This window comes from Meleagris gallopavo, chromosome 2 (genome assembly GCF_905368555.1).
Source record: "Meleagris gallopavo chromosome 2, MGAL_WU_HG_1.1, whole genome shotgun sequence".
Lineage (NCBI taxonomy): Eukaryota > Metazoa > Chordata > Aves > Galliformes > Phasianidae > Meleagris > Meleagris gallopavo.
In genome coordinates, this window is record NC_139405.1 from 24900725 (window position 1) to 24924596 (window position 23872).

Consider the following 23872-nt stretch of genomic DNA (forward strand, 5'->3'; position numbering starts at 1 on the left):
ACACTGTGGTCTTTGTTTTAAAGTCCCCTTAGCAGCAGCTGTCTTGCTCTTATTCTATCTTGCATTTTCCTCAAATACTGTAGCTTTATTTTGTATCTAGGTTAACAACACATGGTGATGTGTCGTTTCTCCTACATACTCCCAAGCATTATATGTATATATAGCTTAACTTAATTTTTGTCATTTTGTTTAAGTATGGTATTGCTTTCCTCATTCTCTTGAAGGGTAATATAAAGCAAGAAATGGAACTTAGTTTAGTTTCATAATGATTGATGGAAAGTATGCCTTAATAGTGGAAGCTACTGAATTATCATCTTCAGTTTACTGCCTACAACTCTTCCTGAACTGAAGAGGAAGAAATATTAATATATATTAATACTTATGTCTCTTTCCCTGTATGACTTTATACATTCAAAGTTGATTGTTCATAGTTGAAAGTAAGTTTTTTTTCTTTGTAATAGGAGAAACATTAATTAAATTGATCTATTGTTCTTCATTTTGCCTCCTGTAACTTACTGTCTCAGCCATAGAAATTTTTGCATGCTGTACCTTGAAGACTTGTAATAAGAATGCCATAGATCAGGTTAACCATGCTAAGCTGAAATCCTTTGTCCATGTTGCTTACAAATGCTCATATGAAGTGATTTCTATGTTGATCTCAGCAATCATAGCTTTGACTATTTTTGCTTGCACTGGGCAACATCTGTAGCGTATTCCAGTACTCATATACTCAATACTTATGTCTTTCTATATTTGGGATGCCTGTGGGAATTCATGGGAGTTTTGGGATTGAGATTTAACTACCAACTCCTGTGATTTCTTTTCTTGACTTCCATAATATTGCATCACATTTTTATTTATTTATTTTCTTGAGCTAGGTAATGGAAGATCAGCTGATGGATTGGGGCCGAGAAGGGGCAACACTTACAGAACTGCTGGGGTAGAGCAGTGTAGAGCTGTGGATCTCAAGTTAGAAACGGTGTTTTTTTAAGAATGGCACTGAGTAGTGTGATATTGATGGCAGGCTTCAGGTTTATGGAATATCTGTGTTTACAGATAAATAGGACTTTTAGGCTACAAGTTCCATGTGTGATAGTCTTGTTACTGACTTGGAGTAGTCTTACATTTGTCCATAATGGCAATATGTGTAAAACCTGAGATGTCATTTCCAGAATAAGTGAGAGTGGCTTTGTTATCCGGGTGACTCTTGAGATAATGGCTACTCCTCTCATTTTAGGTGGTTGAGCTTGCTCTTTGCTTTTGTTCAGTGAAGGTTTCATGAGCTGATCAGACTAAAGGAAGCAGATGTTAAACCCTGACCAGTTTCAGGATGAGTGTGAACTGGAACAGAGAAGGAAGAGGATGTCCTTTATTGCAAAACTGTATATTTCTCATCATTTAATTATGGGTCACATATGTGCTTGTCATGAATGGTATTTGTAAAAGCAAAAAAAAGGTACCCAGACAGCAAATGAGAGAAAGAGACTCAGTGTTCAATGTAAAATGCCACCACTGGCTAAGACAGCAAAATTTAGGGTGTGTTGTGTTTGTACTTTGATGTTATAACCTTTTGGCTATTGAGTATGAAATGCTAGAATATGTTTGAAATTCGGGTGTATATCGATTTTAATCATGGAAAACTGTCATCAGAGGAAGAGCTGATCCTTAACAGAAGCTGAACATATAAAAAAAGTAACTGTGGATGAAACTCATTTCTTGATTTAAAAAAAAAATAAATAAATAAAATAAAATTAAAAATTAATAGAATATTTTCAAAAATTCAGGATAAACTTGGAAACAGTAGAAGTGGGCAGACATCCATCATGGAATTTTACCTTACTTGTAAAGCAGATGTAATCTCAGTTTAAAATCACTATTTTGGAAACAGCCTGAAATTTGGTTTGGTGGTAACTTAAGGACAGTGCTATTATTGTATCAGTTTTCCATTTTGCTTTTTGTCTCCCTTTTGACCCTGGAGATACAAATTATGTTGTTTTCTAGTCCAGGACATTCCACTTCCATTTTTCTCTCTTCATAGTGTTCTGTTAAAATACTGGTACTAGAGTGCTAAATTGTTCATCCTTTCCTCTGCTTGCTGAACTTGGAGATTTTTTTATGATAAATCTCCTTGATTTTTTTGATACCTATGCATTCATAGTCCATAAATAAATTTCTTGTTTGAGGATTAAATCAAACAAAGATTAGTTATTTTGTTTTGTTTTTGTTATCTCTGCATCTTCTTTTCCCTGTAGTCTTATAGGTGTTCAGAGAAAAGACATTCACAACTATCTGGGAGACCCTGAGTTTGTCACGAATACACATGGTTATACAGTTAGGATGCTAGGAGTCAGCAGAACTACCAATCCTGGTCATTTTTCTATGACTTCATTTGGATTAACTGTTGGATCAGTTGCCCAATCTGACTGAAACCAAACTTGTCAAAGAACAAAAGAAGAGAAAGTAAATTTTTAGTGTAGGAGATCCATCAAAATACTTGTAGGCTTCCACCCTCTAATGCAACCAATATATATATATTTTTTTAATGTAGCTAGAAGGAAAGCTTTGATGTTCAGTTGAAGGATGCTTTTAATGTCTTTCAGACATTTTCTTGTCCCTATTTGTGACCTTATTTCAGTTTCTCTTATCCCTTTTTCTTTTTTCTTTTTTTAAGAATTAGTCCAGTTGGTGTTTGGTACTTCTCAGAAATTAATGTTTAACTACAAATATTACGCTACAAATATCTTTTGAAACTAAAAATACAGTTTCATATCTTTGAAAAGATTTTTCTTCTATCTTTACAGTAGTGTTCTGTCAAGAAAAAAAAAGCTGAGAGAATGAACACTAATTTTGTAAATGCTGAAGCTTTTTTATTCTGTTAATTGTTCAAAATTAGTACGATCACAAACACCCCTGGAAATTGTATTAGAAACTTTAAAAGACTGCATTTTTGCATTTTGCTACCTTGCGAATTATTTTTAGAATTTTTTATGCATTTGTGGAGGAACTGTGTGATCTAATTATTTTAGAGTGAAAGGTTTCCTTTTTTTTTTTTCTTTTGAGCCTAAATTAGCTCAAAGTAGTTAACAAATATATATACACACACAGTTCATGTTTTGTGAGTCTAGTTAGCTTGACATTTAACACAGGAAGATTCTTAAAGAAATTCATGTTCAAATTTGATGTGGTTTCCTTCTGCAGATTGTCACTGATTTCTTCACTGTGCTCTAAAATTTGAAGCTTATGTGAAATCTAGTTAATTATCCCCAGTTTTGAATGTTCATTTCACTTGAATTATACAAATATAAAACCAAAGAGAATGCAGTTCACTGAACAGAATCAGTTTAATTGTTGATGTTATTTAAATGTTTTTGTGTTGGTGTTTTTTTGTTTGTTTTGTGGAGAAAATAGGAGTTTGTTTGCTGCTGTTGTTTAAAAATACTTTTTTTTTTTTTTCTCTTCAAAGAAATTGCTCTATTAAAATTCTTCCTTTCCTATATGTAGTTTCCACTAGACTGAAACTTATTTGTTTTGGAAAGGAAAAAAAAAAAGATAAACTATTAGTTCTTGAGGAACGGTTTCCTGATTCATGAATTTCAGTGGTAGATCTTTGAAGACCACGGATTGTCTCCCAGTTTTGCCTCCAGTTGGTAGAGTAGTATCTGTGAAAAGAAGTGGGTGAGAAATGGACACCATGTGCAGTGAACCTCTTTTTTGAAGAGGGTTTTTTGTTGTTGTTGTTTGTATGTTGGTGAATTTGCTATTTGTTTTCTTCTAGATTGCACAACGGACTCCTAAATATTAAAGATGTTCTTACGAGCTTTGACAACACAGGAAATGTCTGTAAGTCCATTGTTTATTTAGATACAGTACTATGTCGATAGAACTGAAACTGCATTTCTTTTATCTGAGAAACACCATTACTGTGATCAGATATGCTGATCTAACTACCTAGCACTTCATGTTGCAGTGGTTTATGTAGCACAGTTGTTTGTGTGTACATCCTTGAATTGTCCCAATGCAAGTTCATCTTTGTGTTCTGTGTCAGAGAAACTGAACTGGGTTGGACAAAAAATAAGTTTAGTCCATTGATTTGTCTTGGCTGGTGGCCATCCCTTGATATCTGAACAACAGTGTAAAAACAGGGGAAACATAATGATACCTCTGTCCTGTAGAAGGCAAGCTTATACCAGAGAAAAACAAAAGAAAGCACTCAGTCGAGTTGTGAAATTCCTCTCCACAGGATGTTTTGGCTTGTAGAACATCTGGTGGGCTCTAAAGACAGAGGAGAAAAATTATGGAAGAAAAATTCACTGTAGCTATTAAATATGAAAGTATCAGTCAAGATTCAGGAATTGCTAGATGGTAGAACAATTAATGGGGCAGTAGGATGATATCTTTGTCCTGGTCTTGAACTCTTGTCTAAGTATGAGTTGCTGGCTGCATTAATCTTAAACAAGATGAGCATTAAGTGGACCTTCAGTATCTGACCCAGTCTGTCTCTGCTTCTCTATACTTATTAATAAAATGTTACATGCTGTTAATGGACTTCAATTATAAAATTTTAGCAGACTCCAAGAAGCCAAATAAAAATAATTATACATGTTTTTAATGTAATAATTACCATTATTTAATTTACATTTACCGATTATATATATATTTCTTTTTTGATAAGGCTTTTTGCCTAATTTCTCAGGAGGGGTTGGTTGCCTTCAAAGAAGGAAACTTAAAGAACAGAGCTAGGGAGCTTCCGTAAGTCTGTGAAATATTCAGCCAATATACATGTACCTTTTCTTCATTGTCAAAACTAAAAAATAATCATATATCAGAGAGGTTTTATTTCATCTCAAAACTCCCATCTTTGTATTCCAGAGCTGTTTCAACGAACAGGCTTTTCATTAGCCAAAAAAAAAAAAAAAGTAAACTTTTGTTTTCAAGTGGAAAAAATGGAAAAAAAAAAAAAAAACCATAAACCCTCTGCTCTCCTTTTTAAACTTGCTACTTTTCATTTGGTTATTAATATTGAGAATACTGGTGCGGTCCTGCCACAAAATACATTAGGATTTCAGTGTGTCAAGGAGGGAAATTTTTTATGATTTCAGAATGAAAATTATATCTAAAGACTATATAAATATCCAAATGAGTAAGTCTGAGGGAGGGGGGGGAAAAATCACATTTGTAATTATTGCTGATGTCAGGTAGAGATATAGGCATCATGAACTAGATAATGAAAATATTTAGATATAAGATATTTAGGATCTGGCAGAAAATGCTTTGGTTACCTAACAGGAGGCATTTAAAAGGATTTGATGCTGTAGATTCTTCAAATAAGAAGTTAAGGGAACTTTTATAACCATTTACTTTTTTTTATCCATAAAATTTAGTCAATAAAGAGAAAGAGAGGAACGAGACACTGTACCTTACTTTAAGTATTGTTACGTGCTTTATCTTTGTTCTTTGTGTAAGCACTTAGATTGTGATTGATCTATACAAATTTCCTTTCTAACACAAATAAATTCCTCTTCTAAAGTTTTATATGTTTTTCTATTGTTAAATGTGCTGTTGACTCTTCTATTAACCTTTTCAGTATTTCAGCCACTTTCTTATTGATTACAGGTAGCAGAACAAGACTTACTACTCTAATAGGCGCAACGCCAGTGCTAACTTAGAAGTAATATGGCTTTTGTAGTTCTTACAGAGAAACAGTATGTACGAAGATTCACATGCCTTGAAGGTTCATGCTGTGCCATTACACAGTGTTTGCTAAGTAATTTTCAGATTCACTTCTTCCTTGTTTTTAAATGTCTATTTCTCTTCCTATTGATGTGCATGTTTATGTCCATTTTACTAAACACTCTAGATTACGCTGTATCAAGGTAACTGTAAATTAGTTATTTTTCTGACAGCATTATAGTAATGGCTTGAAGTGTAATCACAGAATGGCTTGGGTTGGAAGGGTCCTTTAAAGCTTGTCTGATTTCAACCCCCTGCTGTGGTCAGAGTTGCTGCCCACTAAATCAGGCTGCCCAGGGTCCCATCTGACCTGGCCTGAAATGCCTTCAGGTATGGGGCATCCACACCTTCTCCAGGCAACCTCAGAGCCTCATCACACTCTGAATAAATAATTTCTGCTTAATATCTAACCTGAGTCTCTGCTCTTTTAGATTAAAGCCATTTTCTCTTCTTCTATCACTGTAAGACCATGTAAGAAGTTGGTCTCCCTCTTCTGTTTATAAGCTCTCCTCAGGTAATGGAAGGCTGCAATAAAGTATAGTAGTAATAATCGTATTTCCTTGCTACTGTCGTTATGGAATAAAGGTGCCTACTATTCAAGACAGAACTGCTATGTATTGCATCACTGTAGTAAAGTTTCCCCAACCATGTGCTACTGAGCTGCTCTATTTAGATCATTGCTGATTGAATATGTGCACTCACATCATCCTTTGATCTGAAATGGCTTTTTCTTTGGCCTCTGTATTTCTTGGCTCTTTTAGTGATAACCCACTGTGGAAATGGAAGATGATAATCCTGCCTCCTTTAACTTTTTTTTTTTTTTTTTTTTTTTTTTTTTTTTTGGAGAGTAACTACAGTTATTGTATTTTGAAAGCTAGGACTTCATTTTTTTTTTTTTTTAACAAGTGATATGATGTTATTTACAACAATAACAATGTTATCAGGTGATAGTCTGCCCTAAGGAAGATTTCACAAGTATTTTTTTAGCGTTTAACAGTATTAGATTATTTCTTCTAATATTCAATATTAGTGGAGCTATCCATTACTGAACAGTCCCATCAACAGCATTGTGCTCCATAAGGATAGAAATAATAAATCTGTAAATGATTATAGACTTTAATGTTCTTTTTAGGACGCACTGCATAGTCATAACTTATTTACAGGGCTTAAATGATTTGGGCTGAAATAGTAAGAAAATATTTAATTATTTTAGTGTTCTGCATGTTTTGACTACCGTGCTGAATCAGGAAGGTTAATATTTTGCTATGGACTACTAGAACATGAAATAATTGTTAAACAGATAAGGTATTGTAAAAATTGAAATATTTTGCATATTATATCATTTGAATCCTTTTGAATAACACTTGTTTTCTTTGACTGGTGTTTCTAATAATATTTTGAAGTATTTTGCATTTAAAAAAAAAAAAAAAAAAACTTGGGGGGGGGAACATTTCTGTGGTCTTTTTGTTTCACTTTGATCTTTCTGCTCATGGCCACATCACCATACACTGCCAAGAGAAGAATGGTAGAGCAGATTCCAGTTAACACCACTTTCTCCACACTCCCAGTACACACAGACTCAGTATAAGATGTGCCACTAGCTGGCAGCATTATATAAAATTTCAAAGAGCAGCTTTTGAGGAATACTTGTGACTGCTTCCAAAAGTGCTTCCCTACACCAGTAAGACTTCAGGGAAAAGATGGAGCCAAGTGCAGTAGATGTAAATGGCATGTTGCTGGTCTCCCAAGTGTTAACGCCACAAATTGCCTCTGCACAAAGTCTTGTTTGGATTTTTTTTTTTTTTTAAGAAGCATTACTAATGATGCGTTTTCATTTTGGATCGTTGTCATGAGTGAAAATCGACACTGCAATTCTACTTTTCCAGAAAAAAAATGTAATTTTTTTTTTTTGTATCTGTTGCGTCCATCTGCTGTGAGAGAGCAGTTTGCATGTGAAAACTCTAAACAGCTTCTCCACACAGATAGGATGCAATGCTAAATGCACTCCATTCAGCTTTAATCCTGTGCATAAACAGGAAGCAGGGGAAAAAAAAGGCTGAGATAGAGGAAAGGATTGGTGTATTCCTTTTAGACAACAGCATGCCATCTGTTGAAAGATGGTACATCCTGTGACCATCTCTAGTCATAAGACAATCCTTTTAAAAGAACTGATGGATCCCAGGCAGAAAGCTGAGTGGTGGCACTGTGGGGTAGCATCAGCTGGCTCTGGGAGCTGCATTCATCCTTTCAGGGGAAAATCTCTTCTGCAAAAGGCTTCCCAAAAACCAGGGGAAATTCAGCAAGAATGATCTTACAAAAATGATCTCCTTCTACTGACTATTTTACTAACAGGAGAAAGCTGTTGTGACTGAAGAGTTTGTATAATCATTTCCCTTCAAATTATGTATATTGTTTAATCCTATCCCTTCAAATTACACATTAATTTCAGTTAAATGATCAAGGGCCAAAATATTATATATATATATATATATATATATATTTTTATTTTTTTTTTACTAATTGCCACAAGTCTAAGCAAGATGAAATGTCTGTAAGGCAGAATTTTAAGCAGTGACATAAAATGTGCTTTGGGATTTTCATCTGGTAGTATTCCCAAAACACATTTTATTTTACTGCTTTCTTAAAATTCTGCTTTACAGAATGTTAACACAGAAATTGGAACAAGGTATTCTAGTGTTCGTGTAGTATAAATTGCAAATATGCTATATGTAATAATAAAACATTACCTTGTAAACTACATAATGTTGGTTGACAGTATAGCCATTTGCAAGAAACATGTTCAATACATACTCATTTTATTTTTTACTTAGTAGTGTACAATTACACGTTTTGGAACTGAAAAAGCAGCAGAGGGTGCTACAGTTACAGAGCTTTCCAGACGCTTATTGCAAAGTTGCTGTTTCTGTGGTCGACTAGATCCTGTGGACTTGAGCTTTCAATATTGGATGGATGGAAGCTTAACGGTTTTGAGTTCTGTTGCTTCTGTTCATGTAGGAAAAACAGGTAGACAATTTGAAATCCAGAAAAATATATATATTGTATAATCTTTTTTTTCTAATTTTGTGGTTAATTCTTTTTTTCTGGAAGACATTACAGCTTGGAGTAAAATATGTCTGGATACAGCTTTTATTTCAAAACACCTACTTGCCATCTTCTGAACTGTTTTTGTTTGCACTAGTACTACTTTTAGAAATTTGTTTCAAAAAATATGTTTTATGTTGAAAGAATTTGGCTTTTTAAATTTGAGTTTCTTCCCATAAGTGAGCTAGCTAAATTGAAGAATACTTTTGTCCCTTCGTATTGTATTTTTCAAGAAAATAATTAGGAAGTGAGCAAATGACAAGAAAAAGGCTTTTTCTTAAATTTTCAGTCCACTCTTTTTGGAAAAAGTCTTGAGGAAAGATGTTGAAGAAAATGAATTTTGTGGTCCACTTTTTTTTATTGCATTAATTTTAAAACTGCTAATTTAAAAATGCTAAATGCGTAACTTGGATTCAACTTTAAAAAAAAAAAAAAATCAGCTTTTAAATAGTAATCTTTTCCTTCTGTGTTCCTTCCTCACAAATAACTATATAAGTAGAAGCTATGTTATCTTCCCAGTTGTAGTATATGAGAATGTTTTTGGAGACCTGTGTCTTTTTGGTTCTTACAGAGTGACTCAAAGTTACCTGTACTCCTCCATGGAGAAGTTGTCAGCTACTGAGTTACCATGCTTGGAGAGGGATAGATGCCATGGGGAACAGCATAGGATGGCATCCTTTATCATAGAGCTTCTCCTGTATTTCATGTAGCATTTCTTAGGCTCAACAAGAAAAGAGAGTACATTTTTTTCAGATGTTGCTGTGTAAATTTCCATTCTTTGTTAAGAGGAGACTTCTTGCTTTCTGTCATGAAGAACATACTGACTTAGACTTCCTACCTCACTCACCATGAACCTGCTACTCTTCGTCTTCTGAGTATTTTCTCAGTCTGTCTGTGTAGCAGTTTTATATTGTTTACCATGTCAGAATCTTACACCCTCTTGAAAAAATTTTCAACTAAAAATAAATTGAGTGGAAAAAGGTTTGGTTAGCAACGATATGCATCATTTTGAATGAACTATCGTATTTATGATACCTGCAATTTGCTATTCACTATGCAGCTTCACTTTAAATAAAACATATCATGATCAAGGTTAAGAAAAAATGGCTGTTTCCTCCCCCATTCCCTATTCCATTCACTTCACTGGTTCAAGTTACAGCATCATCCCAAGCAGCCACATTGATATAACTGGCATAACGCTTATGGAATGCTGCCGAAAATAAGTGTATGGGGAGAAGCAGGTACCTTTTAAATTACTCTTGGTACTAGAATTATTTTTGCCTAACTGTTCTCTTTTGGAATGTCAGTGGTTTGTGTGTTTTAAGTATAGTCCTGTAATTCTTTTCCCAGCTCATTAAAATCTGATTACTCTTCTCACAAACTTGAAGAACTGCCATTGGGGATCTATTTTCTTTGAAATATTTTCTTCTATTGCATATTCCAAAATCATCTCGCACTACCTGTGCTTATAAAGATGGCATCAGCTTAGTGAAGCAGGAAGAGAAGTCCTGCTGAGCTCTTCTCAGTACCCTGTTTCTTCCTTGGTCACTTTCAAGCTGTCATAGTAACTCATTCACCTGTTCAGGCTATTCCAATGATAGCCTTTCGATAAAAAATATGGATGTGTTAGGGTAACTTCAGTTGCTTTTTTGTATTGTGAAGCAGTGTTTTCTGCCGTGGTGCCCTGCTTTTGAGCTAGGTAGGATTCTGCATCAGATCTGTTGTCTTAGTCTTTTTATGAACTGTTGGCATACTCTGCCTTCACTCACTAATGTTAACCTTCTGAATCTAAAGCATTTTGAAAGTATTCTATGTATGCTAAATGACAAGTTGGATCTTTCAGTTTAAATGAATTAAAAGAATTTGGAGGTAGGTTGTAACGTCTTTAATTAGATTAGTAAAGGGAGAAATGTATGAACTGTTTTAATTAATTTCATATTTTTGCTTTTGTTAATGACACCTTAATCACATCTTTAATTGAAATAAGTTAGGATAACAACTGTAAGCATCTTTTTAGATATACAGTGTTGTTAATTAACAAAGCTTTTAATGTACTGTACTCTTTTAATGTATTGTAGAGTTTGCTCTTAAAAATATTTCACATTTTAACATTAAAATAGTTGCAAATTAGTTTCATGTGGCTTGATCTGCAGTAGGATGTTGCAGTCTGGGTGGAACTTAAGTATTTCTCGCAATATTCTGTTTGTCTAGTATTCCTTTTACTTGTCATGTTCCGGGCATGCTTTTAGCGTAGCCGTTCAGAAATGCTCTGCTTGGAGTACCTACTTGGCTAGATAAATTCTGTTTATTACCACACAAAGTTACTGACATATCTTCCTTACATATCTGATTGGATATTTTTCTGTATTTTGATGTAAGCTTATCTGTGGCTATGGAGTAGAAGTAGCAAGGACAGTCCATATTCTTCGTGCTCTCCATACAAATATAGCTGAGGGGATATAAAGACCTTGCACCTTATTTTGGTTTGGTTTCAAGTACTTTTAAAAGAACACTTTAAAAGTTGCACTGCTCTTCACTTAAAAAAATCATATTCAAATGCATGAAATAAGTATCTTATTTCACTGCAAAATTTTCAAAACCTTTCAACTTAATGCAGCATGAGTTCACAGGATTACGTTCAAACAAAACTATTTTGAGTAAAAATCTTCTGAAAATCATAATTTGCGAACTGTGCTGAAAAACATTCATTTGAAACTGTATCTGATAACAGTTCTGACTAGAAAGTAGAGTGAAAATTAATCTATGTAGCAGTGGCCAGTTGAAGATCCGATGCGTAACTATTACTCACATACTTAACTTGATGGAGTAAATACTCTTACTTATCGTTAATTCAGTTGGATAGAATGCTATTAATTTTTTTTGTTTTTCCCCAAAGTATTTTCAGTAGTGTGGAAGACATGGACCAGACATTATCCTAGAAATCTGAATAATTAATTTTTGGTAAATTGTGTGGATTGAAAGAACCCCTTTGTGCATGTGGTTTGGTAAATGAAGAATTGTGTATTTATGCAGCTGATAGTTCTTACCCAAGCGCAATAACTTGTATTTGTTTCCTTGAACTTTTCCTCTGTTTCTAGACTTCCTCCGATTAATTATTGAATCTGCACTATTGAAATGAAATATGCAGATTCCTGGAAGTAATGAGCCCGTTTTATGAATCCAAACATTTACGTATAGAGATTTGATCTCTCATTGCAAAATATTTATTTCATAAACGAAAATGAGAAATATGCCTTGTACAATCATCAAATGTACAGTTGGGAGAGCAGGGTGGGTTAGGATGGTACCTCGTGTGTGTTATATGTGTTATAGTTGTAGAGATTATTGTGATGGAAAAGAGACGATCAAGGAAGAAAAGCTTATCCATATCTGCAGATCTGGGCTCACGGTACAAAACTCCAAAAAGGAGGGATCTCTAGGAAGAGATCCTTCCCTAGTGGTGGTCAGCCCTTAAATAGGGTCTAGGAGGGATGGTGCCTGGCTTCTGTTCACACAGCTGAATTACCTTCACCTGTACTCCCACAGCTTACCCAGTACTTGCCTTAGGTTCAGTGGTTCAGGCTGTGACTCAGCAGTTCCAATACAAGCCTATACTACTTAGAAGAGATTGTCTTGCAATTAATTAAATCAGTCTAATTGGCCTTATATGTGTGTGAAATTTTACATATTAATATGCATATAGTTATGTGTAATTCTATACGTAATGTACATGAAAGCAGAAAAACTAGATTTTAACTGTTTTTTTAAAAGTAAGATTTTGAACGTTTTACCTCACAGTTTACTTTGACCTTCCTGAAACAGCAGCTTACTGGTGACATAAATATTGTAAGAGGATGAAACTACAGCTGCAGCGTGCCATCTCTTCCCAAATGTTTGAAAGCATTGTCAGCTTTTGAATTACTGTCATATTTTTTCAGTTGTTTTTAGTACAAGTGAAATTTGACTTGCCTTGGTAACACAAAGAATATAATTGTCTTCAGCAGGGCTTGTCAAATGAATAAGAAACATTGTTTTCTCCTGAAAATTGGTTTAAAATAAAAGGGGGGTGGGGGGGGGAGGGCAATAGTTTAATCTGAATTAGATGAGAGTATTGTAACTATTAAATGTTTTCATTGTTGAATAATAAGCAGTATAGTAATTGAAACGATGTAGAAATGAGCAGGAAACTTTACTCTTCCTGTTTTTTAAATTGGGAATTAGAACATTAAATAGCACAGAACAAGTTAAGATCTTGATATTCCAAAAATTCTATTATCTAAGTAATGCAGTTAATGCTATATATGTATTACTTCTTCCATGTTGAATATTGAACAGTCTGAAACATGGTGGCAGATAGTGACTGGACGATCAGAGGGACGTATGGTAAGTGCAGTGAGAAAAGTGTTCTGAATTGTCCAGAAAATCCAGTTTCAAATACTTTGCCTGAAATAATTCAACTGATTTCAGCATTATTTGAAATTAATGTGCTACATGGACATCTCCACCCATGGCAGGGAAGTTGGAACAAGACTATCTTTAAGGTACCTTCCATCCCAAGCCATACTACGATAAAGCAAGGAGTGTGTTGGGGAGAAGAATTAAGAAAATATTAAGGGTTGTGCAAGGAAAGGAATTGGGAATGAAGATTTATTGGGTGAGTTTTTTTTTTTTTTCCCCAAGAGAGAACCAAATTGGCTTTTCCTTCATCTCAGGAGTCTGAGATGAATTCACAATGAATGCAGTCAGGTTTGTGTGATTAGAATCACCAAGACAAGAAATCAGAAGTGGAAAGGAGGCTACACTGGCTCAGGCTAAAGAGCATTAAGAAGCTTCCCACCCACCTCCCCCCCCCCCCTCAAAAAAAAAAGTGTTTCCCAGAGGTCCAGAAAGAGAACTACATTTCCAGGGATCTGTCCATGTTGTATTCCTGTGACTATGCAGGTAAAATACATCTTTTCTTCTTTATATCTACTGCTGTATTCAGACTGTATGTTTTGTGGTGATGGCTTAATATCTCACAGTTTTGTGAAAGCTCAGGTTCTGATCTGCAGAAGCTAGTTACATCTGAAATTATTTCAACAGCTAAAGCAAAACTTATATGTGTGTATATATATATATGTATAAATATATGTATATTAAAATACTCAAAAAATTGAGGTTCTAGATACTCTGGGTGCTCAGAATTGGTACATATCTTTCCACTTTCTGTACTTCAGGGCCTTGTGTAAAGAATTGTCTCTTTCTGAATTGTCTTCCCTTTGGGATAACACCATCAGGTTGTAAGACACAGTTAACAAGGGCTGTGACATGGAAGGAGTTGTTCTGTTAGAGGTAGCTGGCTGAATATCTTTCAAAGCATGTGAGGTGCTGAAAGCAAGCAGTGAATCTAGTCTTCATGCAGCTTGCAAGTTAAATTCTGGAGATATTTGACTCCAATAGATAATTCTGAAAAAATGTAACAGGGCTATGTTTAACTGAAGTGTGAATATTGATTGTTTTATTTTTACGTCACCACTGGCTTTTAGGTCTGCGAACCAAAGGGAGGCAGCAGCCCTGTGTGAAGTCTAGTATGGGAAGGTATTTAATTACTTACTGCTTCACAAGACTTACATGTACAAGAGCTTTGCTAAGATCATAGTGGCATTTCCTAACTAATTTTGGCATTTGCTCGGTCAAGTATTTTATTTGGCAACCTAGATATTACTTCAGTGGAAATGTATATTGCAATTCTGTTTATGAATTTGTAATGTTAGAATTGCATGCACGGGCCTCAGATCACAAAAGCAAGGATCCTTCTTGCCTTGAAGTAGCACTTGCGGAGACAGCATTGGAATGCCTTTTGCAGAAAATGTACTCAGAAAAAAATATACATACAAAATATATACATATATTTTGGTAGAAATTGCTAGTGCATGGTAGCCAAATTGCATATAGTAATGTAGCAGTTGTAGGTAGATCTGAATCTTCCCGCATCAGTTTAAAGAATACCTAAAATCAAGACTCTGTTTTAGGAAACATCTGTGTTTTTTTTTTACTCATTGGTGAAGAGTTACGAAAAGCTTATTGGCTTAAAAAAATAAATTTGTTACTCTTCTAAATTTTTATTTATTCTTATAAGAACTAAATTCTAAAGTGTTACGGTTTTCCTTGTAACATCCTTCCTGATGTAGCTAACTTCAAAGCTTGCAGAAGTTGTGTATTGTGCTTGAGAAAGCCAGTGTGTTTATGTAGCTAATGCCACTCCTCTGAGGCATGAATTACAAATATTAAAAAACAACTCGTTAGCACATTTTGTACGTGTTGCCAGCACTTCTCTGGTTTACTGTATCTAGCATAAGTATTATCAGTTTGTCTTTTTTGTTTGTTGTTGTGAGTAAAGACAAGTAAACACTGTTTCTCTCGTGATCAAACTGAGAATTGATTGTTGTACAGAGACGTACTTTTGATATGTACTAATCTTTTGATCAGTGAATGTCCTTAATTCAGAATGGGAATGCAGTGGATGCTAGGAACTGGTGAACAGTAGCAAAGAATTTTAAAGTCTTTGTTGAATGAGAAATTTAGAAATCCTTATTGTCTTTGTTACATCTTCTTTTAGGCATACTATTTTCAGTTTTCTGAGACAAAGACGTTGATCCCATTGTGAAACTGAAACTGAAAACTGAAGTATTGACTTTTTTTTCTCTTCATATTTTAATAACTTTGTATTGACATTGAATCCACCTGATTATTATATAAATGCATCCGTAGAAGATCACAAATCATAAACCTTTACCTCTGTGTGTCTAGATAGCGTAGACAAAATGCACACTGATGTGAAGTTTAGTAACTGCAGTTTGAGTGACTTTCTATAAAGTACCAATCTATTTTGCATTGTGTATGCAGGGGTCTTAAACTCTCTGCTGGGCCAAGCTAAAAAGGTAACATCTGATTGTGATATTACTACAAGACAAATGGTAGCGTGGTACTCTGCTTGAAAACATAATGGCTTTATACTATAACCTTTAACCTTGAAATGATGCTTGAGTGGACCTTAACTCGTAAGTGAGCATGCCTGAGTAAATAAAACTGTGGTTTCACATAACAGAGAGATACATTTTTTAGATCTTTTGCTGATTATATTGTGTGAAGGTCAATCTTCTGCCCCGTTTCTGAAAGTTGGGTCAGAATAGAGATTTTAAGGTCACTTCTTCAAGTATCTAAGCCATTACAATGCACTAATAGGCCCTGATAGCTCATCTTATAAGTTCTTAGCATTAAGCTGGACATTGTTTCGACTCGGTTCAAATCCTGCATGTACCCTGTAGGGTTAATTAACGTCTTTTTAAATGAGTGATTTTTAGTTATTTTTAATTCAGGAGCCTTGGTTTATTTTGTCATTTGCTATCATTTACTGCGTGTAAAGACATAAGCAACTTATGTGTTCTTCTTTCAAGATCTGTATGTAGTTTTGAAACTGAGCAGTTCAATTTATTTTTCTTTCTAATTTAAGCACATTAAGAGTGTAACATCAAACGTGCTGTGGGAGACACAGTTGAATACCACTACAAATTGGTGTGGTCAAAAAAATTTCAGTCATATATTCAAACTACACTTTGCATAGCGGAATATCAGATTATTGCCTCTTCTATAGAAAATGCATTTGTTACTTATGTCACTACTATGAATCTTGTTTAAAGGACACTGAAATCAATTAGTTCAATTAGAATGATGAGGCAAGCACATAATTAGGCAGCACATTTCAGTTTTCCACTGAGGTAACCAGGAGTGTATCAGAATGGACATAATTCAAGTTGAAATAATTGTTTTTTGAGAACTTTTGAGTGCAACAGATTTGAAAATAGTATTGAGTGAATAAAACTTGGACTGAAAAAGCTCAGAACTCTGTGTCAGTGCAAATGAGACTTGTATTGACCTCAAAAACTGAGTGAACCCTCCAAAAGTTCAGTAAAAAACAAACAAAAAAAACCTGTGTATTTGTGTGGTTTTTTTTTTTTTGTTTTTGTTTTTTAATAAATGGAGTAATACTAAAACAAGTGGCATGATTTCCAAGAATGTAAATGGGGATAATATTTGAAATTGCAGAAGTAATCTACATTTAAATGCTTCATTTTTTTCAGAAAATCTTCAAGTGTAGTTAGCAATCATTTGGAAACTGTCTTTACGTCACCTCTTCTTGCCTTGTGCTTAGACTAATGTAAAACATTAATTGTGCTGTTAGCAGTAGCTCTCTGATACGTAAGGTTCAGGATGCAGTTTGAATTTGTATTGCTCATCAGCAGGTAAATTCATCACACGTCCATTTGTCAGTGTGGTTTCTTTTAGATCTTGTGAGAAAGTAAGTAGTTAGATAGCTAATTGGTATTTATATTCTCTATGCTTTGAATTACTGGGGCCGTTGCATCGTGAGATTGACTGTTCTAAGGGCTACCTTTGCAGTACTTGATAGAGAAATTAATGAAAGTGAATTAAAACTGTCATATTTAAGGTTTGTTCTATTTTTTCAAGTAGACAACCTGTCCATTTCTTATTTTGTTCCAATATTTCCTCTGCCTGCAGTCACCTGTCACAGCTTTTTTACTGCACTTCTCTCTGCTTTGCTATTCTGCTTTCCTTGGTCTTGAGGGAATTTTGTCTTAATTCACATGTCAGAAAATAGCTTAGCAGAGCAAGACCCGTGTTCAGAGTCATCCGGAAAACTCACTGTTGTATGTATTTAAGGAGACTGCTCCAGAACAGTGTTTTCCCATGTGTAGATAAATCTGAAGATAAAACACTGACTGTTCTTCATTCTAGCAGTGGATAGCTGCAGCAGGCCCCATGTCAAACTTCTCAATGTTCAGAAGCAGTCGATAATTTAACAGGTTAGTACTACTGGCTGGTTTCATTTGGAAATGAAGTTGACATAAATTAGAAAATTTGCCAGTAAGTGATTTTTTCATTTTTTTTTTATTTACTAAATTTAACACCTCAAACCCAGATGAATTCATTCTGATTACCAAGCCATCCATAGGTTTAAAAATAATAATAATAACAAAACAAAAACCCAACTATTTTCATGAGAATACTGCATTGTTTGGCTTTTTTCTTCTAAACACACTGGCAGATATAATCTTAGAGCATTTTGTTCAGTAGCTCCCTCGCTCATTATCTATAGCCTCTGCTCTTCCATAATTTAGAGAATGTGCTTTGTCTTGATGTGGTTTTACAATTTGTTAGTTGAGCACGTTTGGAAACAAAATAGGGAAAAACTTAATAGTGCTTGTCTACTCAGTTAACTTCTGATTTGGAATAGTTGACTTCTCATCTGTTGGGAAAGTCCAGCCCACCCCAAAAAAGATTAAAAATAAATAGATCAACATACACATCTAACACTGCATTTATCCTTGTTGTCACAAGCTTTGACAAATGGAAGGTGGTAGGATGTGTCCACAGTAAAGTGAAGCCACTTATTTCAGTGGTTGAAGTGGTTGCAGTCTGAAAGCACATCTATGATAGGCGTTTGTTCTGGAGCGAAGGATTTTCTGATTTACTTGAAGCTGGATACTAGCTCAGCTAACACCATGAAAACTTTAGCTGACTTCTTGTGACCCTAAAAGCAAGCTGTTAGTTCTCTCAGCATTTTGGGTCAAACAGTATATAAAAGGGCAGCAATACCCTATTTTTATTTGTCATTATGAGAACCAAATGTAGCTATGAGTAAATAAATGCAGCAAGTTTATATAGTGAAAATAAAATTGTTTCTATATGATCACTCTGCAGAATAAGACTGCAAGAAAATTAATAGATCAAAAGGGAACTGCTAACTCCCTGAAAAGAACATAGACCTCCACAATTGTTGTTTATTATTCTCTGTACTCTCCATCTTAATATTTTAGGAACAAGAGCTAAGAAAATATTATATAAGCATGCTTAGTATTTTTCAAAATGAGAATCTTGGCTGTTGAAGTTTTAGGGCACAATGAACGCTGATTACCTAAAAGAAGTATTTTAGCATCTCGCCTTTTAGCTTGAGAATTAGAGCAAAGTGTTTTGAAACCAGTGAATTCCTTTTATTTGTTGTATAACCTAAAATGGATAAGCTAATTTATGCTTTTGGAGGATGTAGATTAAGGTATACTTTGTGTCTGGGATGAGGTATGGGATAATAAGTTTAAATCTCTAATTAAATTCAAAATGTTATATGTATAAACCCCTAAAAATGTCTGTTTTCTAGTAAAAGGAATTGCTGCTCTACCAGGTGCCACATAGACACCTTCAAAAATTGCCCTCTTTACATCTAAGCTTTTATTTCTTTTTTATTTTAGCTTGGCCATGCAATGAACAGTCAAGAAAAAGTAGTTTATACCTAATTAAACATATGTAGTCTTTTCCTCCTGCTTTCTCCTAAAATTCCTAGTTTGGAAGATTCAGAGATTACATTTTTGTGCCCCACTGCTCTTAATTTCTCTGTCATTTTTATACTCAGGTTATTTCATTTCAATTCCCTGCCCTTTTCAGTCTTCCATGTCTTTTTTTCACCTCTGAAAGGAAGGCTTGAGCTATGTTGCCATTGGTAATTGGTGTTAGGAGCTCTTCTCATTATGCTAAAGACTCAGTGTTTGCATCCATTCTGAAAGTGCTGTAGGTAATCGTTATCCTGTATGTTTTAGTTTCTAGAATTAATTGTGGTCAGATTAAGGTTAATTCTTCCCAGTTCTCCTCCAAATAGGGCTTGTAGGGTATCCGCTTCTCTCAGGTGTGTGAGCCCTGGCATTGTTCTCTTTGTTGACTCCGAACAAAGGTGTTACAGAATTGCAAACTTGTGAGTCATGTCCTAATGTTTATTTGTTAGGTTTCAGAAGAAGCTGTTTATTTTAGTAGGCAATTTTCATGTGAGATGAGGTGAAACATTGAGAAGGCAACCCCTCATCAGTGGACAAACAATTCCTAAGAATGTAGCTAATGGCCCCCCTTCAGTGCAAAGAATAGATGGCAACAATTGTACTTCCAGACTAAACCAAGAACTACTTGTTTGGCTGCTAGGTGTTAATGCAAATTTGTTCTTCAGCTCATTCAACCCTAGGGCTCCCATCCTTTGATTTAATTAAATGTAATTGGTTACATTGCTCCTCCCAGGCCCCTGAGGTGTTTTTGTTTATTGCTCACTCTTCGCAATAATGCTTCAATTCAGGACACAAAATGCTCGATAAATAAGAGCTCTTTATCCTGTGTTGGATTTGCGGGGAGATTATTCCCCTCAAATAGTTTGGTTTTACTGCTAAAAGTGAATGACTAGTGAAATAAACTCATTGGGTGGCAAAACTAGCATTTCCAGAAGGAAGGAAATAAGAAGGGTAAATTAGATGAGATTAGAACAAGAAATGAAGTCATAGTGTTAAATTAGTAAGGGATTGCAACTTGTGTTGTAAGAGCCATTGACACTTTTAAGTGATGCTTCAATTAATAGGATTGCTGTTGATGCACTAATATATCTTAAGAGTTACATTTTGAAGTTTATTATTAAATTGCTTATGTATTTTTTGTAATTTGAGGTAATGTTTTAAGTAACAAACACATCAGCTAGCAGAAATTGACCTTTTGAAAAAATATTTAATATGCTTCTTTATGATGTTATTATCGGCTATTTGGTGAGGATAATCATACTGTTTTGTTCTGGAATAAATATATATATTTAAATGCCTTCTTTAGAGGGAAGGTTTTAATTGGAATTCTGTTCACAAGTAACGTGTTATCTGTATGTAAGTGCAGATGCATTTTATTATGTTATTTAGAAATGGCAAATAGTCTTAACAGTTTGTATTGTGGGAGTCCTCAGCTGTTGGCCTAAAGATCATTCTGAACATTTTAAACTTATCAGTACCTTCACTTTCAACATTTAGGCACTTTTGCATTCAAGTGTTCTTTTTTCTTTCCTGCAGTGCTTGAAGAAAAAGCACCTTATCATACATAGTGTTTCTGTCTTTCCTTTCTGGTTTTCAAATTTTGTTTTCTGTCTTGAGACATAGGACATGGTTTATAGATATACCTAATTTTGTAGACCGTAGCATCTAGGATCTCTCAGAGCAGATGATGCAGAAGAATAAAACTGTCATAGTTTGATTTTGCAAACATTTTAAGCCTATCTCAAACGGCTCTGCTGCTGAAGATGAAGACTGCCTTTCTTATCCTTCTGCCCTCAACTCATTTCCATCCTGTTCTACTACAAGGTTCAGGGAGTAAGAGAATATGAACAGCAAGATGGAAAGACACAGCACTGAAAGGTTAGATTAAGGGGGCTGCAGAATACGTTGGGCAGTGTTGTAGGCTCTTGCCCTCTGGGTGAGGTGTTGTCACTCTTGTTAGATTCCAGTCTCTGTTTTTTCCCCCCCTCCCTCCCAGTAAAGGCCATTCAGGAAGCCCTTTTGGAGAGCCAGCACAGGCAGCAGGGTGGACCTGTCCCAGCAGTATTCGGAGTGGCACTGGGTGCTTCAGTGATATTCTTAAGGATTTTTTTCTTATTGATAATGTTCAATTAACCTATGTGTGAATTTATTTTGTCTTTGAGAATGGTAGGTGATTGATATAGCTAAACCATTAACCAGTGATTGGATAACCATGGAGACAAAATGGAGAACAGATTGTTAACAGTGTTTAAATCAAAAAAATTTCCCTCAGCATCCCATCATTAGCTGGGTTAAAATAGGTAAGAGTTCAGTCAATTCTTGGTGACTTCAGTGTGAAACAATGAATCCATGGGTGAGCCGATTTGAAGGACAGTTTGGCTGCTTAGGGATTGGGAAAATCAATGCTAAACCGTTTAGCAAACTAAAGAAGGACAAACGTAAAATGTGGCACTGCAATTATTCTTTTAATCAACTGGCTGATTGCAAAATATTTTGTTTTGAAAAAGTTGTCCCAAGTCACTGCAGACAGTGCTTTTGGAACTATTGTTAGGCTGACAGAGGTTTTGTGCTTTCCTGAAACAGCTTGAAGAAACAGAAGTGCTGAATTACAAATGTATTCTAGCCATAGCAAAATGATAGCTTCTGAGAGAGTATCAGCCAAGGATTTAACTCTAAATGGTCGTTCATTTAAAAAATAAAAAAATAAAAAAAAAATACAGCTATCAAACACTTAGAGTTCTGTGAAACAAGATAAGCTCTTCCATTGCTTTGGTACTCAAGTCTGTTTATTGTATTTTACTTCGATCTGAAAATATTTACATAATTTCTTTTTATTTGAATATCAGCAGAAGGTCATTTGGAAAGATGCTTTTTCTCATTGTCCATGTAGTTTATATCCACTTAGGTGGAAAAAATAAGTTTCATAGTCAAAAGGCTCTATTTAAAGTTATCACACTGTAATAAGATGCCTCTTGTATATTATGTAAGACCTGCTTTCACTAGGTGAAGTGTATTTATATTAATAAAATAATATAGAAAAACATCATTATGTGAATAGAAGGCCCTATTCAGAAAAGGTCTTCAAATTTCTATGTGGGGTCAAAACGCTTTCAGAACTATGAAATGGAACATAAGTAATATTCCTATTCTTGAGCTGTTACAGACAGGAATAAAAATCTTAGAAATATAACTGTATGTATAACCCACAGCCAAATAATGGCATTCATTCAGCAAAGAAAAAGAATGAATTTCTATTCAAGTCATTGCTAATCTGAACAGCACCCCAGGCCTGGTACTAGAGTGTTGTAAAATGGTAGGAGTCTACCAAAAAAAAAAAAGATAGTTTTTATTTTTCTCTTTAGAATTTCTATTAAGTATATCTTTGCTAAAAAGAAAATATTCTGTATTATACCAATGAAAACTATAGATAAAAATGTGTGCTATTTGTTGCTTTATTGTCAGTCCTGTGAAATGAATAGAACAAACGATGCCAAATATTCTGACTTCAGAATATCACTTTTTTTTTTTTTTTCCTGGAAATTCAAGTCAGAAACATGGATGGAAATCCTCATTGAATGCTTCATGTTGTTATCAAATTGAAGCAAGATACTTGCCTTTCATCGTGAGTTCAGTGCTTTGGGGTTTGAGTTTTGGCCTCAATGCATTTCACTGGAGTCCAGTTAGTACATGTAACTAGATGAACCATATAGAGACCATATCAACAAAAAGATAAGTCTGGGTACTGCTGCTCTTTGTCATGACACGTGTTCTTTTCGGTTTGCAATTAAAATTTTAATAGCTTTAAAGAGAATGTCCGCTGCTATTGGGTTGAAGTGTGACACTGTTGTCCTTTTGGGAGTGCATCTCCTCTGGCCTTCTTCCTAGCATGTGTCTCCATTATCTTCCACTTGTCTCCTTCATTTCTCCTTCTCCATTGACTGCCAGTCTTTCTTAAAAATGTGTAAGCAGAAATGCTGTGGGCTGCTTTGACTGAAGTTTTGGGGAGGAATGCTTTGCTCCCAGCAGTTTCAGAGGCAGACCTAACAGACTGTGCTTGTTACATAGCAATTAATGGCCTTGTGTCCCACATAAGTCTTTCTTCATACTGGACCTTGCCCTTCATTCCCAGTATATGGTACTATTCCAGTACAATAAGCCTGATGAGTTTTCCCAAGACTTACAGGGGATCTGGCTCTGGAGGATGTTTTCTAGCCATGGATGAGGTGAATGCAGAAGTTGTTTATGGTCTGCATCGCAGGGTCATGTTACAAAACTAATACACGGAAAATAGTTTGAAAAGCATCTGTTATTGGGACAAATGCCTATTTAATTACCATGTTTTTCTCCTTATGCATTTCACAGAACATGCACGTGCCCTCAGACTTCTTTTGAGCTGCTGATATAAATCATTGTGAGGTTGATGTTGAAGGTTACCCATAAAAAATTGGACTAATTTTTCATAGCTCTTAAAAAAGGAGTTAAAAAAATAGGTAAAGTAACACTGGTCTTGTCTCAGAGACAATATTGTAGATAGTGTTGACTTAGAAGATACCTGAAGTTTGTCTTATGTTCTTGTGGAAAAACTTTGCCTGGCAGACATGCTAGCCACCATTCATATAGAAATGTTCATCTAACATGTAGAAGCTATGGTGAAG

General features: G+C 34.9%; 1 protein-coding gene across 2 annotated transcripts in view; it reads left to right on the forward strand.

Moving 5' to 3' along the window:
• CAMKMT (calmodulin-lysine N-methyltransferase) overlaps positions 1-23872 on the forward strand; it is a 194692-nt gene that overhangs the window by 9030 nt on the left and 161790 nt on the right. For both annotated transcript variants that reach the window (XM_010706776.4, XM_031552384.2), the window contains exon 3: positions 3776-3840. In XM_010706776.4, coding sequence (XP_010705078.2) covers positions 3776-3840 — 65 coding nt within the window. The remainder of the gene's footprint in view (positions 1-3775; positions 3841-23872) is intronic.